The 22,191-nt window shown below is 41.6% G+C and overlaps 1 protein-coding gene across 5 annotated transcripts in view; it reads left to right on the top strand.

Annotated features, from left to right (window-relative positions):
- LOC140196298 (chloride channel protein 2-like) overlaps positions 1 to 22,191 on the top strand; it is a 558,437-nt gene that overhangs the window by 298,081 nt on the left and 238,165 nt on the right. For all 5 annotated transcript variants that reach the window (XM_072255256.1, XM_072255259.1, XM_072255257.1 and 2 more), the window contains 2 exons: positions 2,994 to 3,071; positions 14,923 to 15,001. In XM_072255256.1, the coding sequence (XP_072111357.1) occupies positions 2,994 to 3,071; positions 14,923 to 15,001 (157 nt within the window). The remainder of the gene's footprint in view (positions 1 to 2,993; positions 3,072 to 14,922; positions 15,002 to 22,191) is intronic.

The raw sequence follows: 22,191 nt of genomic DNA, 5'->3' as shown, positions 1-22,191 counted from the left end.
TGTGCTACGCTAATATAGCTTGGGCGTTCCGGAATTCAGAGTTCAGTCCCTGTACCGTCTGTAAGAAGTTTCTACGTGAGCCATGTGGGTTTCTTCCCACAGTCCAAAGACCTACTGGTTAGTCGGCTAATTGGTCATAGTAAATTGTTCAGTGATTAGGCCGCTGTTACATAGGTGGGTGGCTGGGCGGTGAGGCTCAGTGGGCTGGAAGGGCCTGTTCCGTGTTCCATCTCAAAATAAGTGGTGGTTGAGGTTCAATCTGGGCAAGAGTGAGGGCAATACAGTTTGAAAAGGCCAATGCAGGAGAAGAGTATACAGTAAATTGCAGGGCACTTTGGAGCATCAATGTACCAGGGGAGCTTGAAGTGAAATTCTATAACTCCCTGAATGGCAACACAAGTGGATAGGGTTGTCAAGAAGCTGAGTGGCATGTTTGCCTTTCTCAGCAGAGGCATTGAGTGTAAAGCTGGGACATTATGTTGCAGCTGTATAAAACCCTGGGCCACATATGGAGATGTGCCGTTCTGGTCATCCTATGGAGGCTTTGGAGAGGGTGCAGAAGAGGATCACTGGAGCTTTGCCAGATTGGCATGTGTTAGCCATAAGACGGAGATGGATAAACTTGGAAAAGCAAACACGGGTGATATACTGCGTCCGGTGCTCCCGATGTGGCCTTCTATATATTGGCGAGACCCGACGCAGACTGGGAGATCGTTTTGCTGAACACCTACGTTCTGTCTGCCAGAGAAAGCAGGATCTCCCAGTGGCCACACATTTTAATTCCACATTCCATTCCCATTCTGATATGTCTATCCATGGCCTCCTCTACTGTAAAGATGAAGCCACACTCAAGTTGGAGGAACAACACCTTATATTCCGTCTGGGTAGCCTCCAACCTGATAGCATGAACATTGACTTCTCAAACTTCCGCTAATGCCCCACCTCCCCCTCGTACCCCATCCATTATTTATTTATATACACACATTCTTTTTCTCTCTCTCCTTTTTCTCCCTCTGTCCCTCTGACTATACCCCTTGCCCATCCTCTGGGTTCCCTCCCTCCCCCTTTTCTTTCTCCCTGGGCCTCCTGTCCCATGATCCTCTCATATCCCTTTTGCCAATCACCTGTCCAGCTCTTGGCTCCATCCCTTCCCCTCCTGTCTTCTCCTATCATTTTGGATCTTCCCCCTCCCCCTCCCATTTTCAAATCTCTTACTAGCTCTTATTTCAGTTAGTCCTGACGAAGGGTCTCGGATCAAAACGTTGACTGTACCTCTTCCTAGAGACGCTGCCTGGCCTGCTGCGTTCACCAGCAACTTTGATGTGTGTTGCTTGGATAAACTTGAGTTGTTTTCTCTGCAGTGTCCGAGGCAGATGTGTGACCTGATAGCACTAAATAAAATTTGGAGAGGCATAGACTGGATAGCTAGTCGGTCTTTTTCCCAGGGTAGAGATGTCATATGCTGCGGGACATTGGTGGAAGGTGGAGATGTGCAACACGGGTTATTTTACTTGCCTGAAATGTGCTACCAGGGAAAGTGGTAGAAGCAGCTACAATGACAATGTATAAGAGGAATTTGGGCAGGGAAGAGAAGGGGAGGAACCGTGTGGGTAGATGGGATTAGTTAGATTGGGATTATGGTCAGCACAGACACAGTGGCTCAAATGCCTGTTCCTGCACTGTCCTACTCTGTTCTACATTCAATGTAAATGAGTTCCCAACTGACACAGTGAAGATTTAGTCTCTTGTCCTTGGACTATTTCACGAAGGATAGTAAACTCGTAAGAGAGTGATATGGGTTTAATGAATCCTTTGGAGGCTGCAGTTTTTACAGCACAGGAGGGAGGACTCTCTGCCCGTGATTGGATAGCCTGCAGGACTAGATCTGCAGGGATTAGGTAGTGGTGGAGAGGTTCTTGAGGGGGCTGGGATAATCTATCAGTGACGAAGAAGACGGATGTACTACTATCACAGTGGCTTTAAGAATTAAAGCGGAAAGTAGGAGTAAAAGTGGGAGTAAGGGATAGCTATTCATAGTGGAAGAAAATGAAGAAACTATGTCATGGTTCTCTACAAGAATTGTGGCCAGGAACAGTGCTAATCACAATTTTCAAAAATAGTTCAGACCTTGGGGTGTGAACTTGTAGAAGAAACTAAAATGGCTTGTTGGTGTGTGGAGAGGTGATACTGAAGGAAGCGGTGGTAATCTATGCACTAAACCTGCAGAATGGGCAACTAAAGGTTCTGCCACAGGTTATCCATCTGTAATATCTACACACTGTTCTCTGTCCATTATGCTTTCCTACAGCTCTAATGTGCATTTCACAGCTTTGATAAGTTCCATTATTTGTTTTCACTGTTCCTCTCTCTTGCCCCCCTTAACCCAAACACCCACTGTCTCCAACTGAAAACAAACTTATTTTCTTTTGTTCCTTGTCCTTACCAAAAGCATTCTGCTGCCTGATTTACTAAGTGTTCATTGCATATTCTGTTTTTTTTTTAATTTCAGATTTTCAGCATCTTTGGAGTTTTTATATTTTCATTTAAACTAAAAGGGTCTGGAGTGATAAATTGCTTATAAATGTTTATGAAATAGTAAATTATTCAAGTGAGGTGCATACATACAACTTGAAAACTCTACATTCAAGAAATTATGGTGAAGTAGTTTTCAATGCATATACCTGACTTAAAGTGTCAGTGGTATGCTGTTGCTAGGCTCCATTCAACTCGTATACATTTAAAATTCTTTCAGGAGCTCTAATACTATTTCCAATAAAATGTTGATTTTAAATGCATAGACCAAAGAATATGTTTTTAAAAATACTCAGATTGCAGTATAATCTTTTTTCCTGCTCACTAATTGTATTATTAACATCGGTGTTTTGCTTTGGGTACAAAAAACAACTCCCTCCTTGGTTGACCTTTGCAGACCAGAAATATTGTTGGTCATATTTATATCTCACTTTTTGTTTTTTTTCTTGTCTGATCCACAGGGACCATTTGTTCACATTGCAAGCATGTGTGCTGCATTGCTGAGTAAATTCATGTCACTCTTTGGTGGGATTTATGAGGTAAGACTTTTTTTTTCCCCACATAGTCAAAATTGCCAATTGAAGCAAGAAGTTTCTGTTCTCTTTTGCTTTCTGTCTCATCCCTTTATCTCAACACTTGCAACTAAAGCTATTGCAGCCAAATGATTTAAAACTTAAGCCTTGCAACTTGGCACTTAACCAGAATTCTCTGGTTTATTTCTCCTTTCCACTTTTCTTTTCAAACTTGATGCTTTTTAACTAGATTACTGTAAAAGATTGGAAATATATTGAAAATTCACTAACTTTGAGAGCTATCCTGGTGAGCTACAAGGCAAAATTATTTCTATGTAGCTAAATTGGGCAGGGAAATCCAAATGATGCTCATGTTAAATTCTTTTTATAGATTAACTATTGAGTGGCAATAAAGCCTGTGCAGGGAAAGTGAAAGGAGAATCTAGTTAACATTTAGACAGGCGAATCTGGAATTGTGACCAGTAGTTTGAATACAGAGAAAAGGATGCCTTAAGCAAGAAGCTTGACGATAAGCAATTCTGCATCTGAGGAGTGTGAGACAAGCTGTTATCTGTAATTCGGAATGACTTTGGTCAAGTCTTCACTCCATCAGAATGTCAGATGGCCAAGGAGCGTGCTCTGGGGCACATTGAATGGGAGAGACTGTATACAGCGTATATTTATTTTAATGCTATTATATTTAGAGATACAGAACAGGCTCCTCTGGCCTACCAAGCTGTGCCTGCAGAACAGGCCCTTCTGGCCTAGCAAGCTGTGCTGTCCAGCAGCCCTCCAGTTTAACCTTGGCCTAATCACAGGACAAGTTACAATGAGCAGTTAATCTACTAACCGATATCTCTGAACTGCGGGAAGACACTGGAGCACCCACAGAAAACCCACGCGCAAACAAGAAGAACATACAAACTTTTACAGCGGACACTGGAGTTGAACTCCGAATCCCAACAATCTGAGCTTCGTGCTAACTTTACTGTGGCCTTGAAACTTAGTGATGATCAATGACAGCAGGAGTCCTCACAGCAGTTGTTACGAAGATGCATGTTATATTCATACACTATTAATGTTGCCAGCTCCCATATTGAAAGGGTTTGGAGGATGTCAGTATTCCAACTTGGGACAGATTCCAAAGCTGCTTAAGGAAGAGATAAAATGAACCCTGGCAGAAAACTAAGGCTCAGATTTTCAATATATTCTATTGGTATTCATTTTGGTTAACTGCATTCTACTAATTACTAATGTTGCCCACAATCTCTTCAAATTCAGGATTAATGTTGTGCATTGTAATTGAATTGCAAAGTGTTGGATTGCTTACTTAAAGAAAGAAATGAGGCAAATAACTGTGAATTAAATACATTGGTCTTTATAAGCATTACGCAATTGAAAATAAATGTGTTTAAAGAGTAAATTGTGAAGTTTAGTTAATTCTGCAGATGCACAACAATCATCGGACCTTGATCTAGCAGTTCACTTTGTGGTTCCTGCTAGTGTGTCTGAGATGTTTGATGCCTGGGGCGAACCCAGAATAATATCAGCCATCATGCAGAAGTCGTTTAGAGTTGGGTGAAACAATATCACATTTTTCTGCTTGAGGCAAATTGTCAGCCACTGATCGGGAGCCAAGTATACTCAGTGCTCCATTTGCTGAGCTGACCAATTTAAACGGCCAGTCATGCAATTGGCAGTTCCATGATCTGCTGTGGAAACTGTTAATGCTCTTTATTTATTCATTCATAGGACAGAACATTACTGGTAGTGCCAGAATATATTGCCAATATTTATTTATTCCAGTGTCAGAGAGTTGCTATTTAACTGCATAGGTGGGTCCAGAGCTGAACATGGCAAAAAATGATAGATTACTTTCCTTAAACGATGTGATTCAGCATGATGGTTTTGACAACTGTCTAATAGCTATGAATTTACTAGGAAATGTTTTTAAAGTTTAAATTTATTTCATTTCTTAAGAAATAACATGAGTAATGGTAGCAGGAATAGGTCATTTGGTCCCTCACAGCTGCTTTTCCATTCAACAATATCAACAGTATCTTTTACCTCAGCATCATTTGTCTGTGTGAACTCCCGATATTCCTTGCTTTCCTGAATATACTGAAGACCGATATGGACAAAAAACATTTACCCCACAGAAGTGCCAGGCAGTGATCATCTTCAACAAGAGAGAATCAAACCACCTTTCCTTGATACTCAGTGGCATCACCATCATTGAATCCCCCTCTGATCAGACGATCCGCTGTACCAGCCACATAAAACCAGATCAGAAACCTGGTATGCTGCGGAGAGTCATTCAACTTCTGACAATTCCATACATACCCAGGCTGTTCTTCCATCTCTACGGCACAATGCTGAAGGATAGCGAAATACGTTGCACTTGCTTGGCTGAGGGCAGTGTCAACAAAGCTCAACAGCACTTGGGGCAAAATTGCCTACAATTGGCATCGCATCAACCACACCCAGTATTCATTCCCTTCATCTCCAGCACATGGTGACTGCAATATGCATCATCTACTTGGGTGACTCCATTGGCACTTACCAGATCTGCAACATCCATCACCAAGAAGGACTGGAGGAGCAGGTTCCTCTTCAAGTTGCACACTGTACTGGCTTGCATATATTAGTGGTCCTGTACCACCACTGAGTCCAAGTCCTGAAATTTCCTCTCGAACATTACTGTGGAAGTACCTTCACTAGATACTGAAATAGTTAAAGGAAGTGGCTCAACACCATCTTTTCAAGGGTAGTAAGAGTTAGGGCAGAAAGTGTTGGCCTTGTTACTACTGCCCAGATCCTGTAAATTAATTTTTAAAAATTGTCAATAAATGACCTGAATATACTGAGTGACTAATCTTCTTGCCTAGGGAGTTGCAAATATTTACTGTCCTCTGGATAAGGCAATTTCATCTCATCTCTCTTCTGAATGGCTGATCCCTTATTTTGAGATTGTGAGCGTGATTTTATATACCCCTGGTAACCGTTCAGCTGCTACCCTGTCAAGCTTTGTAGCATTTTTATGTTCAATAGAGATCACTCTTCATCTAAACTCTAGAGAAAATAAGACTGGTCTGCTTCATCTCTCCTGAAAGGACTATGATGCAGCTCAAAATGACCCATCCCACCAACTCTTTCCACCTTCCTCCAGTAGGAGCCCACATTCATTCCCTCAATATTTTACGTATGGTCTCATGAATGCTCTATTTATTTTCAGGAAAGTATCTTTACTCTTCTACTCAAATACTCTTTCAATACAAACCAGCATACTATTTGCTTTCCTGGCCGTCTGCTGCTTCTGCAAGTTAGCTTTTGGTGATTTATGTACAAGGGCATCCAGATCCCTCTGAAGACCAACACTTTCAATCTTGCATCATTTAAAAAAATACCCTGGGTTCCTGTTTCCTTTACCTTTGTGGATGAGTTATGTTCTATCTACCATGCTCTCACTCATTCATTTGAACTCTATAGCCCCCTGAAGACTCTCTGCGTACAGTACCTGCAATTCACGCTGTCACACAGCCTAGTTTCAAGACAAGTGGAAAATATGCCTTTGTGCTCCTGTGTTGTGCTTTGGTGAGAAGACTACATGTTAAATTAGTTGTCACAGAATACCTGGTCTCCGTCCTGTTCTGCTAACCACAATGTTTATGTGTTTTTTTTTGTGTTGACGATTGCTGGCGTATTGTTCAAATACCAATGCAAATAAAATACATAACCTAAATAATGAGGGAAGCGAGTTGCTGTCAGTATAGATATGATTGGCAACAATGGCAGGAGGATTTCTCAACATGCTTATAAATTATTACAATCCAGTGGACTCATCAAGAAGCCTTGCAGAGAACAACTATTATTAAAGTCCATACACCTGAAAAGGCAACGATTTACTTTCAGATTTTCATCATCTGCAGTTTTTTTTTGCTTTTCAGACAAATTAAATATACAGCAGCTATGATTAGGAAGGGAAATTTGTAGCTTTCACTATAACCTTGCAGGCATTTTCCAAGTTACAAATACCCAACAGCCTGTAGATGTGAGTGTTCACAGGAGCATTCCCTGAGGAAAATCTGTTCAGGGCAGACCACTAAACACTATAATTCCTACATGTACCATGGATTTAGTGTATTCAATTTGGGAAGCCTGCAGCAAAGTTCATTTTTACTGTTTAAGAATAAGAAGCTAACACATGTCAAACAATTAAAACTGAAAGAATGCTGTGGCTAACTGCATATAAGTCCTTCTGGAGAAAGTGATGGATTACCTTCTTTTTGACATCTGAATGGCTGTAACTTTGAAGAACCCATATCAAGAGATTTAATCTTTCTAGAATGCTTCTGATCTTAAGTAGCATGCATACAAGATTGTAAAAGCCCTGATGCTTCATGTCTAGTACAGTACTAGAACACTGTTGCTTGTTTACTGCTGCAATACCAGCTAGTATGGCTTTTTAAGAACAGATTTTCGCAAGGTGACTGTGAAATATCCATGTTAATCAAAGTACTTTAATTTAGCAAATATCATCAGTCACTTTCACCTCACATTACTGACCATTGCTTCAGGTTCTAGTTCTGTTTCGTGTATTTTGCAGTTCAAATTCCATAGCTGCAGTTCTGAAGGATTGATTTCACTGCCTCACTGGGATCGACCCTACATTAAAATTCTTTTATGGTCTTCTGTGTTTTATTCTAGATAAATGGAGTGACAGGATGTCACAGGGACCAGGGAAGTGGAATATATAAAACCGAGTTTTGCATAATCTTTACCAATGCTAGAAGTGTTTATGGAGGGTGAATCATAGAGGAATATTTGGATATGCTGAATGAGAAACTAGAAAGGCTTAGGATCAGGTTTTTCTTTATTTTCCAAGTAGTTGTTTCAAAATACCAAAATAAAGCCATATTATGAATAATTATGATAATACTGAACTCTAATATGTCCTCCAGCATCTTGTAGATAATAGCACTAACTATTTCAATTTTTTTTTTAGCAACCATACTTGTGTGCAACTTATGTCCTTTTAAGAAAGGATTAAATGAAAGGCTTTTTCAGGCTTAGAAAAATGGAAAGTCTAGACTATTGCATCAGTATGGAAAATTTGGGAAAGATGCAAATTTGAATTGAATGGCCTGTCTGATCATTCCTCCTAAGCACAATTTAAAACTTCATATATTTACTGTAAGTTATTTACAAAAGTACATTGAAATGTAATTTGCATGTAATGTCTTAACCATCAGGCTCTTGAACCAGAGGTGATAACTTCACTCACCCCGATACTGAACTGTTCCCACAACCTATAGACTCATTTTCAAGGACTCTTCATCTCGTGTTTTTGATATTTATTGATTATTTATTTATTTTATATATATTTTCCTTCAGCTCGTCTTTTGCACATTGGTTGTTTGTCCATCTTGTGCGCTGTCTTTCATTGATTCGACCGTGTTTCTTTGTATTTACTGTGAATATGCACCAGAGAACAAAAGCTTAGGGTTGTATATAATTACATACAAGTACTTTGAACTTCTGATTAGTTCAGCAAAATAGTAGGTCAATAGTATACTGGAGGGAATAGGTAGGTAACTTGTCTGCAAGCAGTGATGTGATCTGGAACAAATAACAACTAAATATGTCACTGATCAGGATAATTCTCTATACTTAAGATGTCTTTCTGATGCATATTTTTTTCTTTTAGATAACACTTTTAATACTATTAATGCCTATTTATTTTAAACAAACTCTTACGTAAGGGACTACACAACAGATTTTCAGAAATGTTCGACTGTTCATTGCACAGGGTTGAGAGATGGAAGCAGATGAATGGCCATGGGGGTTTTAATGTGAACGCTGCTAGGGATTAAAATGAATTTTCTGGTTGGTAAGGGCAGAGCTTAATGAGAAATTGATAAGGAAGGGGATTCATTTTAAAGGCAAATAGGGCAATGTTTGTTTCCTTTTAGTGTTGTGGGAGATAAGAATAGGAGTGGAAAGGAATACAGAGACTATTAAAATATGTGAAACCTAAAGAAGCAGCACCCGTGTTCAGCATTATGTAAGTGTAGTCAGTCTGTCTTGCTGACAGATTGCAAGATCACGACTGAATAGTTTGGTTTGGTTGTGGTGACCTCTCATGCAAGACACTGCTCTACACACACAGTGAGATTTTCTATTTGAGTAAGTAATTCTTTCCTTTATCGTGAGCAAGGCACTCTTTTTCCAGTGCCCGGTGTTGTAGCCCTGGGATTTTGACAATAGATCTCTTATTCTCCAGCCATCACTTTGGCAGGAAGTCAGCAGGAACGTTTGATTAGGTGGCACTGGGCCACTATTGCTGATTTTCAGAGGCCTCTACTGCAGTCATAGTGGGAATTCAAGAATGGCCCAACAGGAATTCTGTCACTGTGTAACACTACCTCAGCAAACACTGAACTCTGGCATAGGTTTTTGAAATCAACAGACTGTAATCATCTTTCCCTTGGAATTAATGATGCACAATTACCACAAATGTTCAATTTTCTTATTACGAAATTAACTTCTGATGCAAAGGTCCATGATCCTACCCTTCAAAGTAGCACTCATAGTTTCAAGCACACAGACAGATTTTCCCCCCATTCAAAATCTGTAAAAAAAAAATTACAATATTATCAGGTACTTATCACTTTTATAGATGGTTCAGTCTGATCCGAATTACAACATAATTTTGGTAATAGCTTCAGTCATGTGCATCAGTGTGAGTTATGTGAACTGATTACTTGTAATGAGTTTAAACATGTCTGAGTTAATAAAATTATTAAGGCAGTGCTGGACATCATCCTGCACTGAACAGACTTGATCCATATTTGAAATGTGATTGATAAGATGCAATGTGATTCTAACAATATTTGATCAATTTTAAAGAGATACCAGATGAAATTTTCATCCGTGCTCACTGAGTGAGACTCTAAGAAAGTAGATTGCCACAGCTTATGTAGCACAGATTTTCTTAAAAAAAAACAAAATTGCTTCTGCACCAAGCCCAGTGATCTAAGATGCACTGTTATCTCTTCACCAGTTTATTCTACCCAGGGCAGTGATAAATTACAGTGTAATTTCTGCTCACTTTATACTTAAAGTTAGCATTTTTGTAGCCTTTGAAATACTAAAGACAAAAAGGAGCACAGGTAACGTGAAAGGTCACTGTCTTTCTCCTTGGTTAGGGAAGTCCAAAAATAAAGCTCATAGGTTGAATATAAGTGGGGAAGGATTTAAATGAGACCTGAGGAACTTTTATTTTCTCTTTGGTGGGTAAATGGAGTAAGCTGCCATAGGGTGTTGGCTAGGCGATACAGTTACAAAGCTGAAAAGGCATTTGGGCAGGTACCTGGATTTAAAGCTTCAGGGGGATGTGGGCTGAATGCAGGCACCTTTTCACCTTTTTCACATGAATGAATTGGAGCAACGGGCCTGTTGCCATGCCTGTGACTCTGAGTCAGTATGGATGGTCCTGAAAAAATGCTGACAGCAAGGAAGGAGTGGTATGCTTGTGTTAGCAGAATCACATCACACATCACTCCTTGCTAAAGTACTCTTAGCAGAATCGCTCCCTTAACACCTTCAGTGGATCAGACTTCCTGCCAAGGGAATATTTCCTTTTTCTCCTCAACTCTGAGTTGGCTGCTCTTGTCGACAGGCCCTCTCCTTATTGTTCTTATGCTGTATTCCGAGGTTACACACAAGTGTTACCACAGCACATGTAGGCCTGTAGCCAAGAAACCTAGTACTTCCTCAGCAATACCATTCACTGCAGATTCCATAAACTGAAATTACTCCAAACAATATTCTATGTAAATACATTAGCAATTGAAAAAAAACACAAAACTGCCCAGGCTAGGAATCTAAAATAATTTCAGAACATGCTCCAGATACTTGGCAGGTCAGATCTTGTCTGTGGGAAAAGAAAGAGGGGCTGCGAAGAGCAAGAAGAGGGCATGAGAAGGCCTTGGCGAGTAGGGTAGAGGAAAACCCCAAGGCTTTCTTCAATTATGTGAAGGAAAAAAGGATGACAGGAGTGAAGGTAGGACCAATTAGAGATAAAGGTGGGAAGATGTGCCTGGAGGCTGTGGAAGTGAGTGAGGTCCTCAATGAATACTTCTCTTTGGTATTCACCAATGAGAGGGAACTTGATGATGGTGAGGACAATATGAGTGAGGTTGATGTTCTGGAGCATGTTGATATTAAGGGAGAGGAGGTGTTGGAGTTGTTAAAATACATTAGGACAGATAAGTACCCGGGGCCTGACAGAATATTCCCCAGGCTGCTCCACGAGGCGAGAGAAGAGATTGCTGAGCGTGGCTAGGATCTTTATGTCCTCGTTGTCCACGGGAATGGAACCGGAGGATTGGAGGGAGGCGAATGTTGTTCCCTTGTTCAAAAAAGGTAGTAGGGATAGTCCGGGTAATTATAGACCAGTGAGCCTTACGTCTGTGGTGGGAAGGCCGTTGGAAAAGATTCTTAGCGATAGGATCTATGGGCATTTAGAGAATCATGGTCTGATCAGGGACAGTCAGCATGGCTTTGTGAAGGGCAGATCGTGTCTAACAAGCCTGATAGAGTTCTTTGAGGAGGTGACCGGCATATAGATGAGGGTAGTACAGTGGATGTGACCTATATGGATTTTAGTAAGGCATTTGACAAGGTTCCACATGGTAGACTTATTCAGAAAGTTAGAAGGGAAGTTTGGCCAGGTGGATTCAGAATTGGCTTTCCTGCAGAAGGCAGAGGGTGGTGGTGGAGGGAGTACATTCAGATTGGAGGATTGTGACTAGTGGTGTCCCACAAGGATCTGTTCTGGGACCTCTACTTTTCGTGATTTTTATTAGCGACCTGGATGTGGGGGTAGAAGGGTGGGTTGGCAAGTTTGCAGACGACACAAAGGTTGGTGGTGTTGTAGATAGTGTAGAGGATTGTCAAAGATTGCAGAGAGACATTGATAGGATGCAGGAGTGGGCTGAGAAGTGGCAGATGGAGTTCAACCCTGAGAAGTGTGAGGTGGTACACTTTGGAAGGACAAACTCCAAGGCAGAGTAAAAAGTAAATGGCAGGATACTTGGTAGTGTGGAGGAGCAGAGGGATCTCGGGGTACATGTCCACAGATCCCTGAAAGTTGCCTCACAGGTGGATAGGATAGTTAAGAAAGCTTATGGGGTGTTAGCTTTCATAAGTTGAGGAATAGAGTTTAAGAGTCGTGATGTAATGATGCAGCTCTATAAGACTCTGGTTAGGCCACACTTGGAGTACTGTGTCCAGTTCTGGTCACCTTACTATAGGAAGGATGTGGAAGCATTGAAAAGGGTATAGAGGAGATTTACCAGGATGCTGCCTGGTTTAGAAAGTATGCATTATGATCAGAGATTAAGGGAGCTAGGGCTTTACTCTTTGGAGAGAAGGAGGATGAGAGGAGACATGATAGAGGTGTACAAGATAATAAGAGGAATAGATAGAGTGGATAGCCAGCGCCTCTTCCCCAGGGCACCACTGCTCAATACGAGAGGACATGGCTTTAAGTTAAGGGCTGGGAAGTTCAAGGGGGATATTAGAGGAAGGTTTTTTACTCAGAGAGTGGTTGGTGCGTGGAATGCACTGCCTGAGTCAGTGATGGAGACAGATACACTAGTGAAGTTTGAGAGACTACTAGACAAGTATAGAGGTATATGGAGGAATTTAAGGTGGGGGCTCATGTGGGAGGCAGGGTTTGAGGGTCGGCACAACATTGTGGGCCGAAGGGCCTGTACTGTGCTGTACTATTCTATGTTCTGTGTTAATGTTTCAGTTCAGAGATCCTTCGTCAGAATTGGGAATGATATGAAAGATGCTTATTAAGCTACAGGGCGGTTGGGGGAGGGGTATGTCTCTGATCGGACAAAACAGAGTGACCAGGATAAACAGTGAGTAAGGTTGTCTTGTTGATAAGTACCAGTAAATGGGAGCAGCTGGAGGGTGAGATCATGGACAAAAGAATGTAGGAGTTACAAAATGCAGAGCAAGAAGATATGTCAAGCAGATCAGCCCAAACATGTCCTCCACTCCCAGAGGAAGGAAGAATAACAGAGCTAATATCAGATAATTAATTGGAAAGCTATTGATGATTTAATTAATCCTTCTGCAAATCATTGGGTTCTCCAAGTTACGTGTAAACATGTAGAGAATGGACCTTGTAACGGCTGATTCTTCTGCTCTATATCATTAAACATGAAAAGTAGAATGTCTTTGAAAATTGGGATCTTACCATCCTGACTTTGAGGTCACTGAATTTTCTTCTGGGCCCTCCATGTATTTGTTACACTGGCATACAGAAAGCTACCCAAATGAAACAAAGGAATTGTTTACAAAGTCCGTTCACAGTTCATACAAAAATTGTATTTATTCAGTGAGTTTTATTTTACTACAAAAAGGAAGAGAAATGCTCCTTCATCTTAACCAGTGTAGTCCACACACAATCTCACCAATGTTATTTCGATACACATTCAGAGATGAGACTAGGAGTACTTTCAATACATATACTATCAGCTGTCACTTCTTCACTAATCCAAGACAAATGGCATGTGACCAGGCTTTTCTGAAACTACCACTGCTGCATCTTATGCTGGTTGATGTTTGATCTGGTGACCCATATTCCTTTGTTCAAAGTTAAGGTCTTGTTTATCATGGTAATAGCAGTAGAATCAGGCCAACTATTTCCAAATGCCTCCTTCCTCACAGGAACTTTTAGGTATCTCTTATTTTGTCCTCTGTTGCATAGACCAGGTCTGATTTACTTCAGTGAATAGAAATATACTTCTCTCTTGCAATAAATTTACAATATATGCTTTGTCTAGACAATTCACAATTGATTTTGGTGTTAATATTGGTATCATGACACACTGTCTTGCATACTGTTCGTGCAGCTCAAATCATTACACAGTGCATTGCGGTGGAACAAAGTGAAGCACTTACCAATGCAAGTAAAGTGTAAAAGTTGCAGAACAATTGCATTGCAGATAAACGAAGTGCAAGATTCTAACAACATAGGTTATGAAATCAAGCCCATTTTATCGTACAAGAGGTCCTATGCATTCAAGAGTCTGATAACAGTGGTATAGGTCATGGTGGTACTTGCTTTTGTGCTTTTGTATCTTCTGCACAATGGGAGAGGGCAGAAAAGAGAGTGTCTGTTTTACTGAGGCACCGAAAAGTATAGACAGAGTCCATAGAGGTGAGGCTGGTTTCTGTGATGTGAGCAATAACATTTAATGATGTGCAATTTATGTCTGGATACTACTTTTGAGATATGTGATTGATATGGGTGATGGATAGCTTTTTCTCCCATAAGACTAATTCAGAAGCCCATGGGGAAATTATGCAGTACTGAAGCTTCCTAGCTCCTGTCAACACAAAATGAGTTTGTTGGCTTACCATGCCATGTCTGACTAATGGGTCTTTGAGATACCAATTAATTTAGGTGATGGAATGCCATAGATGAAGTTGGCAACATTGGTATGACAACCCAATTGAGACAATGCAAGCAATCTCTGTTGATTTGTCAATACATTGAAAGAGCTTAAAATGTTACCAAAAGTTGGAATTGTAGTGGGTGGTGACATTGGGTTAACCCCAAATTGTTCTGCGTTAAATATTCTCATCTTCTGTCTGAAAGCCTCTATTAGCACAACTACAGTATTTTTTTTGTTGATGTTTTATTTCTTACACTTTTTACTAAAATAATTATCTTTTCAACTGCATTCTTGTGTTTAAGTGTTAGTTTGATACTTTTAAGCAATGCTTTTTGTTGGGAGGTAGATGCTGTCTGTTTTAACTGCCAATTTATTTTTTATTTATTTGTTTTTTTTAGAATGAATCCCGCAACATTGAGATGCTGGCAGCTGCCTGTGCTGTTGGAGTTGGCTGTTGCTTTGCTGCCCCAATAGGAGGTAAGAACACTTTGCTTCTTTGTTGGATGGAAAAGTATACCCAATGCATGGTCTCCGTTGTATTCTAGCTCCACGGATTTAACAATAATCATTTCATTCAAGTGAAATTGACTTAAGTCTGCAGCCGTGGAAAATTGTACTATATGGCTGTCTAATGAGATCTTCCTACTAAGATAGACACCTTAAAGTTCAGGAGGATCAGGTCCTTTCTTCAAAAAGCCATTTTTTAATTTGAAAGATCTACTTACCATTTAATACAGTTTCTAACTCAAGCACCAATTGACATATGGAGGAGTTATTAATTGGATACGGTATCCAAAATGTGGGAAAGGCAGCAGGTCCTGATGAATTAGTAATAGAACAAATTATCGCCCTTGAAGATTATGGAATTGAAAAACTTACTGATTTAATCAATGACTTGTTACATACACCTGTTAGGGTGCATTCTCCAGTTACCTTATAAGGTAACTGTAGCCTTCAGCCTGGAGCAGATGTCATCAGGTGATTCCCAACCTTCACAGAGTGTTTCAACCCTTAACCACGACACTCTCCAGTTGGTGGGCCAGCAGTGGTGGCCAAATCACTGCCCATCTGCTCCTGGTTTCCAGCTCCCCTCCTCTCGCCTACTCCAAATCCAACAAAAGGCTTGTTCTGCTTCTTACCCCATCCTACGAACTGCTTGTTTATTGCTCCTTTCGTCCAGGACCAGAGCTGACAACAAAATGCTGATTTGGCTGGGAAACCTCTGCAGCCGATCTCCACAGGGAACAACCATGCCTGCCATCCCTGGTCTTTACACCCCTGCACTAAGGGCTGATACTTCAAGGCCTTTCTCTCGTAGGCCTCTTCCCATCCCTCCTCCCACGGCACAGTCAGCTCAACCAGAATTATTTTCTCGTCTTCTGTTGACCACAGTACAATGTCCGGGCATAGGGTTGTGTGCACCACATCCGAGAACTGCAACCTCCTTCCCACATCGGCCCTCATCTCCCAGGACCTGGCTGTTAGCAGCAGATTGGGCTTTGGTTGTTTGGTTACGAAAGGCTTGGCTCCCTCTTCGATGAAGGTGATGGCCTTCCTCAAATCTGTGTCAGCCGTCATCTTCTTGCACCTCTCTCGCTCTAGTGTGTCTGCAAGAGCCAGGAGCACCTTATCATGGCGCCACCTATACCGTCCTTGAGTTAGAGCTGTTTTACACCCGGACAGTATATGAGCCAGTGTCCCCTTTTAACCACAGAACTTACAGTTCGGGTCCTCTCTCATCCCCCATGTGTACAGATGTAATGACGAAGGAAGGGTGTCATACACGGATCGCAAGAGGAAGGAAATACGGAAGGACTCCAGTCTCCATAACCCTGCCCATGAGATCTTGAGCTTAGACAGATCCCATTTTGTCCAGGCAGTCTGCCTTTCTTCCACTGCCTTTGACATCCGCTTCTCTTCCTCAGGGATCCGTGCTTCTGCCTGTATCATGTCTCGCCTGTTCCTTATGCTTGCGTTTCCCCACTGCTGGAAGTGAACTGAGCCGAGGCCTTGCTGCCCGACACAGGGGTTGCTGATGATATCCGGCAGCTTCAGAGAACACACTGCTGGCTCCACAGCTGCGTTGTGTAACGCCTGCTTGCTTTACCAAGATGTCATTGGAATCTCTCAAGCTTAATAAGGCTTTGCATTTTGCCACCTTGATTTCCTCCACAACAGATGACAGGGGAGGCTGCAATTGCCCAGAACGAATGTAGAGGCCCACTGAAGAGAAGCTTGGGGGAACTCCCAACCACCTCGGCAGGTACTTGTTGGTTTTCCTCTCGATGCCCTCTATGGCAGTCATGGGGAACTCAAAGTGTGAAGAGCCAGAGAAGCCTGGGCAGAAGGCCGTATTGGTACAGCCAGGTCTTGAATTTACCGGGAAGTCCGGATTTGTCGATCTTCTTCAGCCATTCGTCTGTCTGTTTCACAGCATTGGTGACATTGGCCCCATCTGTCAGTGACACATTAAACCACTTTCCCAAGCATTGGGTTATCTTCCATGGAAGGGATGACCTCACCCTGAACTTGGAGGCCAAACTCGCTAGTAACTTTGCCCTTTCTGATCACCATGCACCTGGACTTCTTGGCCTTGAAGGACATCCTCGCCCAAGTGGCTACATTACCCAGGGTTTCCAATACCCATCTTGCTTGGACATGTGACACAGTTGTTATAGTGATGTCGTCCATGAACCCTCGTAGAGCCGGCTGAACAATGCCTGAATCCAGCGTTGGGCCGCGGGTTACATCTTCTGCTGCTGATAATAGGAGGTTTATTCCCATAATAAATAGGATGGGGATGATGGTGCACCCTGTTGGAATCCCCTTCTGGAGGTCTTGCCAACTAGTTGTGAAATGGGCTGATGTAAATCTGAGTTTGATTCCTCCTAGGTAGCTGGTGATCATGTCTCGAATAGTCACTGGGATGTAGTAGTGGTCGAGTCCTTCTAGGATGAGGTCATGTGGAATAGACCCGTAGGCGTTCGCGAGGTCTAACCAGACAACTGTTAGGTCGCCTTTTTTCTGCTTGGCCTCATGGATCAAATGGCTAATCATTGAGGTGTGTTCCAGACACCCCGAAAAGCCTGAAATACCGCCTTTCTGGATGAATGTATTGCTATAGCAGTTCTGCGTCATGTAAGAAGTCAGCCTTCTTGCGAGCACAGAAAAGAAAATCTTACATTCCACGTCCAGGAGAGAAATTGTCTTAAACTGGGCAATTGTGGAAGAAACTTCTTCCTTTGGAATAAAGTATCCCTCTGCCAACTTCCAGCTTGATGGAATAGTACCTTTGGCCCAGATCTCTCTCATGACCTTCCACAGCCTCCGAAGAAGTTTTGAGCATTTCTTATACACCTTATAAGGTATGTCGCTTGGGCCTCGGGGCAGCTGATGCTTTAGCTTTCCAGATGATGTCCTGGATTTCCTGCCATGTAGGCTCCCTCACATTCAGCTCAATTGATGGATTTTCTGGTCTACGCACAGCCCGATTGGTTCCTAGTCCCTGACCCCTCCGTGGGTGGCTGTGTGTCTCCCGCAGGAACTCCTCTACCTCTGGCTTCGAGCTGGATAGCATACCAGATTTTTGTTGGCTGTGAAGAGTCCTGGTGAAGCTGAAAAGATCTCTCACAAACTGCGTTTGCCTTTTCTCTTTCTTCCTTCTTTGCTGTCGCAGATGTTCCACCCTCCGGAGTTTGCACAGCTTTTCCCGCAGCATACTGGTTAAGTCCTTGATACCTTCTTTTTCAGCTGGTGAGCTGGTTTTAAACCTCTTGCTGAACGCCTTTAATTCACCTCTCAAGCGACGAATCTCCGTTTCCCTCCTATTTGGTTGCCACGGTAACTCCGGCTGGCTTCTCCGCTCCATTGGGTCAAATCGTTCCTTAGCTAGATTGTATGCTATGGCTGTGAGTGAGTCGATCTTTCTGTGTAGTGGACCTGCTAAGGCAACTTCCAGGATGCCGTCTAGATCATCATCGAACTGCATCCAGGTGATGTTGTCTGATGATCAAGGCCATTTGATCCTGTCATTCCTTGACGAATGGATTGGGGTAGCCGAAGAGGAACTCACTAGGTCTGTTGTTCAGTGCAGAGGCGACTCAAGTGCGGAGAGATTTTCAGCTCTGTGGGGTGCTTCCTGGCTGGAATTCTCCTTCGTCTCACCGGACACTAAGTCCGTGCACTGCACTTGGGTCACCATTGATCCACATCTAGACCTGCTCTGATGTATCTTGAGCCCTCTGATGTTTTTGCAGACTTTCCCACAATGACACCTTACCGTGAATTCCTCTCCGGTCAGTGTTGTTTGCTTTAGCTTCCTCATGGTCATATTTCCTGTCCTGGCAGTTGCCGGTATGACCGTCCTGTTGAGTCTCTCATCCTCCACCCCACTTGGGAGACCCTGAGGGTATTGCTCTTCGTGTTCAGTCATAGCTTGAGTGGTGCCCTCTTGCGATATTTATGAGACTGGAATAATAGCAGAAGAGATGAAAAAATCAGAATTTATCACTCTTCCCAAGAAGCCTGAAGCAATAGAATGTGAATTTCATAGGACCATAAGTTTAATGAGTCATATCACCAAAATACTTCTAAGAATTTTGATGACAAGAGCTAAAAGTCAGATACAAGCTGAAATAAGTAAAGAACAATGTGGTTTTGTGAGAGACAAAGATACAGGAAACACAATATTGATGTTAAGGATACTATCAGAAGAAGCTATTCAAGTGCAAAAATATTTGTTTGTTTGTTTTATCGACTACACAAAAGCATTTGATATTAGAGCACAGTAAGTTGTTTGACATATTACAGAAAACTCTAGATCTAGATTCGAAAGACCTCCGCCTAATCAGAAATCTGTACTGGGAACAAACTGCCGCTGTAAGATAGATGGAGAAGTGAGTCAGTTTACGAAAATCAAGAGAGGCGTTAGACAAGGGTGTGTTTTCTCCCCTGATTTATTTAATGTGTACAGTGAGGCAATATTACAAAAAATAAGAGACAACTTGAGAAAGCAAGAGGAAGACAAAGACAAATGATGATGGAAACCGCAGCCAGAGAACTGGAAATGAATTCCAATGAATTGATCCACTTGACCTGAAACAGGAGTGTGTGGGCCATGGCAGTCAAAGCTCAAACTGGGCATGGCACCTGATGGTGATGATCCAAAATGTATAATAAAGAAAGAGGGTGCAGCGACTTAGGTAAATAAAACATAATTGTAGAAATTAAACTTTTCTAAAGTGAATATTCAGTCCATTTCTTTATTTTTACCACAATTCCTTTTTAATTTGTACCAGGACTGCATTTAGAATCAGTGAATGATTTATGTTACAGGTATCACCCATGAGTTTTTAAAATTAAACAAATACACAGCAATAATGGGGTGTAACGGGATGCTAGTGAAAAATTCATTTGCCTATTTTATAGATTTATTAAAATAAAAAATGGATCTTAGATTTGGGTTAACTAATATATTGACACTCTTGCCAATTTGATTTTACATTTTTGAAATAAAATTAATTTCAAGGACTGAAAAGCTCTTGCCGCTATCTTTGATCTGGCTTAGGATGAAGTTATAGGCAGCTGAAATGAGAGGTGTCTTGGAAAGTCCTGGCTGTTACTGAGAACAGAAGCAGTTGGTAAGACTAGTCAAGCCTGAGATTGTCCATTGCACACTCCATTGTCTGGCAACTATATTCAGGAGCTACATGGTTTTGGGGAAAAAAGAAGATGCTGTCTGCTAGTAATTATATAATTAATCTGCCAATAATTAAAGAACAGACTTTCAGACCCATTCAATCATTTCCAAGTCTGCATGCAGTTAGCATTAGGGACATTAACACTTTTTATACTGCTGTCCTCAGAAATGCACTACAACTCTGGAAGGAATAGGTTGAAGAGAGATCAGTAGCAAATATGCCAGAGCTGTGCTCTATCTGTTAGTCAGCTGGGTGCAACTTCCGTCTATAATATATTGCTAGATAGTTGTCCTGAAGTCTGCCCTTGCAGTCGGCAGTATCTTGATTCATACAATAGATTAGGCTGTGCTAAGTGTGTTACTGATGATGGCACTGTTTGGTGATTGGCTTAGATTAAAGGAAGTATTCAATGTTATCAAACATTTTGAAGTCATAGTGTTTGGTGTGTAGAGGAATCAGGATTACATGATAAAATCAAGTTAAGGACCTTTCCGCACTACGTGGCTCAGTTATTCTTCTTATCAGTCTGGGGCAGGAGGCTATAATTCCTCAAGGTCTAAGGCTATAGTTCCTCAAGATCCCATGCTTAGCAGTGGAAGTATATTGTTGCTCCCTCATGCGTTTGTTTAACTACATTCATTCTTGGTCTGGCACTGCATCAATTCCCAAATTCTCAACATTCAAGAGGGCAGAGTTGAAGGTGCAAAATTACCATAAAGGACTGCAACATCTCACTTCTCTTACAGTCCTTTATGGTCACTTTGTGCCTTCAATTCTGCCCTCTTGCATGTTGGTTTCAATCTGTGCATCAATTATGGCTCAATCAGCTTTCTTGACTCTAATGTTTGGAATTTCTTTCCTTAAACTCTCTGCTTCCCCTCTTTCTTTCCATCTTTTCAAAAGAATCATTATAGCCAAATATTTTTTGAACAAGTTGATGGTCTTCTGTCCAAGTTTCACTCTGGTTTGCGACAAAGCTTGTCTGTCAACACCACCAGAAAGCCTTTGGAATATTTTATGATAAAGGTGTTATTTTGATGCTTTTTAATATGTTGTTAATTTGAGTATTGATTATCAGGCCAGACTGATGGACCCTTTCATTTTTTTCTTGACTGAAGTGATCTGTTAAGGTGATTCAGGAGTTAGCTCAAGTTAGCTAAGTTGAGAATGAGGAATGTTGTCCTGGAATCCAAATTGTTTTCTGAAAGTGCCATTATCAGAGTCAGGTTTGTTATCGCTGACATATGTCATGAAATTTGTTGTTTTGCAACAGCAGTACTGTGCAATGCATAAAATATACCATATTAAAAAATAAATTTATGCAAACAGAGAACAAAAATAAAGGAGTATCGTTCATGGTTTGGTTCATTGTCCATTCAGACATCTGATACCTGAGGGGAAGAAGCTGTTTCTAAAACGTTGAGTGTATGTCTTCGGGCTGCTGTATCTCAGCACCGATGGCAGCAATGAGAAGAGTGCTAACACTGTCAACACCACCACTTGCTTTCCATTGTTTCTTGGCTGCGTTTCCATGATTGCACCAAGCCTCTCTGGCTTATTTGCACAATGCCAAGTGGCTTCATGTCTGGGTTAAAAGAAACAGCAAGCTTCTAATATGGAGCAAATGCTAGAGATCCAAAAACTAACAGCAGAAAGTACTGGAAGCTGTCAGCGGATCAGACAGCGTCACTGGGGAGAGAAACTGACTCAGTGTTACAGGTCAGGGGCGCTTCCTCACAATTCAGACGACAGGTAGGTTTTAATTTGCAAAGAAGGAGAGGAAATTTCTGTAATCAGGTGCCGGCCAAGGTTGTCAAGGTAACAATCCCTTTGAAAGCTAGAACTTGGATACTGATGAGAAAAAAATAAACTAATTGAAACAAAGGAATGGCAATATCCACGTGATGATGGGGGAGCAAGAAGAGAGTTTCCTTGAAATCGTTAAATTAGGTGTTCATATTTACGTAT

Source organism: Mobula birostris, chromosome 4 (genome assembly GCF_030028105.1).
Source record: "Mobula birostris isolate sMobBir1 chromosome 4, sMobBir1.hap1, whole genome shotgun sequence".
Lineage (NCBI taxonomy): Eukaryota > Metazoa > Chordata > Chondrichthyes > Myliobatiformes > Myliobatidae > Mobula > Mobula birostris.
The sequence above is the reverse complement of the archived record's forward strand: the minus strand, read 5'-3'. Positions and strand labels throughout refer to the sequence as shown.